General features: G+C 36.4%; 1 protein-coding gene across 1 annotated transcript; it reads left to right on the top strand.

Moving 5' to 3' along the window:
* Positions 1-2,686: 2,686 nt before the first annotated feature.
* On the top strand, positions 2,687-3,628 carry LOC134374718 (olfactory receptor 6M1). The gene has a single exon (XM_063092653.1). It carries the CDS (start codon positions 2,687-2,689, stop codon positions 3,626-3,628), a length of 942 nt encoding a protein of 313 aa, XP_062948723.1.
* Positions 3,629-3,870: the final 242 nt, after the last annotated feature.

Raw genomic sequence — 3,870 nt, 5'->3', positions numbered from 1 at the left:
TATAGTCTCTCTGATATGTCAGTATTCTTAGTGTGGTCAGATGTCAGTCTGGAGGGACATTAAAAATATTCCTCAGTTATTCAACTTTTCATAATTTATAGTTATTCATTATTTAGTTAACTCTAATTCTTCATCTTCTTTAAGTCATCTCAGCTCTTTCAGATAGGAACCACATATTTTTAAACAAAAATATGTTGGGTATTGCCACACATATGATTTAATTTAAAACTCATGGCAGCTCACTTTGAATGTTATAATTATCTTTATTTCTCAGATGAAGAAGCTATTTCTCAGAGGTGAAGCATTTAGTTCAATACAACAGAGCTAGAAGCGGTTAAGAACTGGGATTGGAAGCCAGTTTTTTTTAACTATCTCACATTAATCTAATTAATACTCAAATCTTAAAATGTGAAATATCATTTGCCTATTGAATAACCTTATAGAATTAATAACACAAGATACAGAAGAAAACAGATAACAGAATGTCTCATTCAAAAAGTTCCTGTGTGATTTCACATGCTATTACATTGGTGCATGACGGTACTTCAAAAAGTTTATAGAAAAATAGAATTAAAAGACAATATGAGTCTTTCCATGAACTTTTTGAAGTACCCTCATATGTATCCATGATTAACAACCGCTGTGCAATAATTTAGAAAATCGTTTGGGAGTTTGTTTACTGGAGAATAAAAGTTAGAATCTTTGAGGTGGGCTGGGGAGTTGAAAAGTAACTGATAGCAAGACTCTAAGACATTGAATCGACCTTATAAACGTGCAGACCAGCATTCTAATTTTTCAGATGAGAAAATTGAAGTTTAGAACATAAACGGATACTAAAAAAAACAACAACAAAAAAAACCACAACAGCATCTTAATCCTATTGCGTCATCAGCTTCCCAGACCTAGCTGTGACATAGGACTGCTACTTCAGACAACGAACCCATGGAAGAGAGCTCTAAAGGATTTTACATTATCCACTGCTCCAGTAAGATAAAATCTAATATTATAAACCCAAGTCTTTCTTAGGTTTTTATATTGAGATAGAAATAGTGAGGACAAGCAACCTATTGGAAAAGAAGATTCTCAGGAATCAAGACAACTGCACAAAAATTTATGTGGAAAAACATTTATTTGATCATTACCTATACAGGCAAGAAATGTAAACCATCTAAATTTCTAACACTAAACAACTGGCTAAATATATTATGGTCCTGTCTATAGAATCAAATACTATGTGATCCTTAAACATGAGTGTGTAGATTTTTAGTAATTGACATGGAAAGATGATGCATTGTAAAAGGGGGAGAAAAAGGAAAGAGAAAGAGAAAGAAACTGTTCACAAAATAGTACAGTAGTATTACGTATTTTAGATACATTTGAATGTAATTTGAACTTCAAAACAGCCTGAAAATATATACAGCAAAATGTTATTGTATTTTTAAGAGGTTTGATTACAAAACATAATTTTCTTTTTTGCATTTACATTTTCAAATGCTTTGCACTGAAGAGATCTTTCTTGTAATAGAAAAAAAACTTTAAATAAAATAGGAGGGCAAACTTTTTTATCTTGGGGGAAGAAGTAGGAGGAGAGGTGGGAAAAGAAAAATGAGGTGGCCACTATCAGTAGCAAAGAGGGAGAAGCTGCTGGCTTGTTTATTAAGAGGTGCTAAATAAAATCTAGAAAAGAAAACACTGAGTCAGAGTTAAGGATAGTTTTAACCTGAAATGCGAAAATCTGTGCAAAAGAATCATCTCCCAGATACTGAGATAAAGAACAAACTGGATCATCTGGAAGTACAGTTTTATTATTTCAGCTGATCGAGTAAATTAAGTAAGCTGAATTACCTCTGCCTTCTTGTGTATAATTTGTAGCTCTCTGATGTTATCACACTATACAAGTATAATGTCCTCTCAAATGGTCAGCCAGATGTAAATATGACATACTTCATAGAACTCGTAGGAGGTAGGTTCTGGACACAAGCATAATCTAAAGCTCTGATCCCAAGATACCCATTATTCTCTTTTGAAGTGTCATCTAAAGTGATTAATAGGAACCATGAGCCATTATTCCTTTCAGACATCTCTGGACTGTTTCCGTACATCTATCTATGCTAGGAAAAGACATGAAAAATTGGGAGACTCTGGAGATTACCAAACACAGAAAAAACTAAATCAACCTTTATCTCTTACTCATGACAGGTCACAAATGCCAACTGCCAAAGTGAAAAAAGAAAAATTGTTATAGAAAATGCTAGAAAGTATTTAAAAGTATTTCCTTCTCAGGGACCATGAACTTTAGACTAATAAAAAGGAGTTCTAATTAATACATGAGTCAGTACTTCAGTACATTTTTAGCTGGGAAAATAAAGCTGGAAGACTAGAAAAGAATAAAAATTTCATTTAATGAAAAGGTATAGAATTTTATAACTAGACAAAAGCTTAGAGTTTTTTTTATCCAGTCTTATCCTTTCATTTTTTACAGAAAAAGTTATGTCTAAATTGTATTTTGACTTTCCCAAATTGGCACAATAATGACTTTTAGATAGAGGACTATATGGCACAACTCATCTCCCAATACAAGGCACTCTCTATAATGAATTTCCAACAGATATTTATAAAATCACCTAAGCTGATTTTCCTTTTCTTGTTTCTACAGGGAGAGCCTGCCCACCATGTAGCAATGGTCATGGGAAATTGGAGCACAGTGACTGAATTCACCCTGATTGCCTTCCCAGCTCTCCTGGAGATTCGAATATTCCTCTTTGTGGTTCTCTTGTTGACTTATGTGTTAACAGCAACAGGAAACATTATCATCATCTCCTTAATATGGACTGACCATCGCCTGCAAACCCCAATGTACTTTTTCCTCAGTAATTTGTCCTTTCTGGATATTTTATACACCACTGCCGTTACCCCAAAGTTGCTAGCCTGCCTCCTAGGAAAGAAGAAGACCATATCCTTTGCTGGCTGCATCACCCAAACATATTTCTACTTCTTTCTGGGGACAGTGGAGTTTATCCTCTTGGCAGTGATGTCTTTTGACCGCTACGTGGCCATCTGTAACCCCCTGCACTACCCCATCATCATGAACAGCAGGGCCTGCCTCCTGCTGGTTCTGGGCTGCTGGCTGGGAGCCTTCCTGTCTGTGTTGGTACCAACCATTGTAGTGACAAGGCTACCTTACTGTAGCAAAGAAATTAATCATTTTTTCTGTGACATTGCCCCTCTTCTACAGGTGGCCTGCATAGATACTCGCCTCATTGAGAAGTTAAACTTTCTCCTCTCAGCCCTTGTCATCCTGAGCTCCCTGGCATTCACTATTGGGTCCTACATCTACATTATTTCTACCATCCTGCACATCCCCTCAGCCCAGGGCCGTCAAAAAGCTTTTTCTACCTGTGCTTCTCACATCGCTGTTGTCTCCATTGCTTATGGGAGCAACATCGGTGTGTATGTGAGACCCAATCAGAACTACTCATTGGATTTTGACAAGGTAGCTGCTGTCCTTATCACAGTAGTGACCCCACTTCTAAACCCTTTTATCTATAGCTTGAGAAATGAGAAAGTCAAGGAGGTGTTGAGAGAGACAATGAACAAAAACATGTCCTTGATACTAAGGAAAACTTGACACTAGTGTTTAGCACATCACACAACGTTTCTTATCTTGAACACATTTATTCTGCATAAATATACTGGTATGTTGGCATGTGAGAAGCAGGATGAGCAATGAGCATAAGAAACTGAAAGAAAACTCTACTCATATCGGGGGAGGGGAGATGCAATCCATGAACTCTTAACTGGGATTCAGAGGTCTCCAATTGTAGTCCTGGCCAAGTGCATTTATTTTCCAGGCACTCCAGCCATGTTACA

The sequence above is a fragment of the Cynocephalus volans genome, chromosome 4 (genome assembly GCF_027409185.1).
Source record: "Cynocephalus volans isolate mCynVol1 chromosome 4, mCynVol1.pri, whole genome shotgun sequence".
NCBI classification, from domain to species: Eukaryota; Metazoa; Chordata; class Mammalia; order Dermoptera; family Cynocephalidae; genus Cynocephalus; species Cynocephalus volans.
This window is presented reverse-complemented; position numbering and strand designations above follow the sequence as displayed.

Bases quoted from the DNA above. Each gene is read 5' to 3' on its own strand.
- LOC134374718 (XM_063092653.1), top strand. From the start codon at position 2,687: ATGGGAAATTGGAGCACAGTGACTGAATTCACCCTGATTGCCTTCCCA.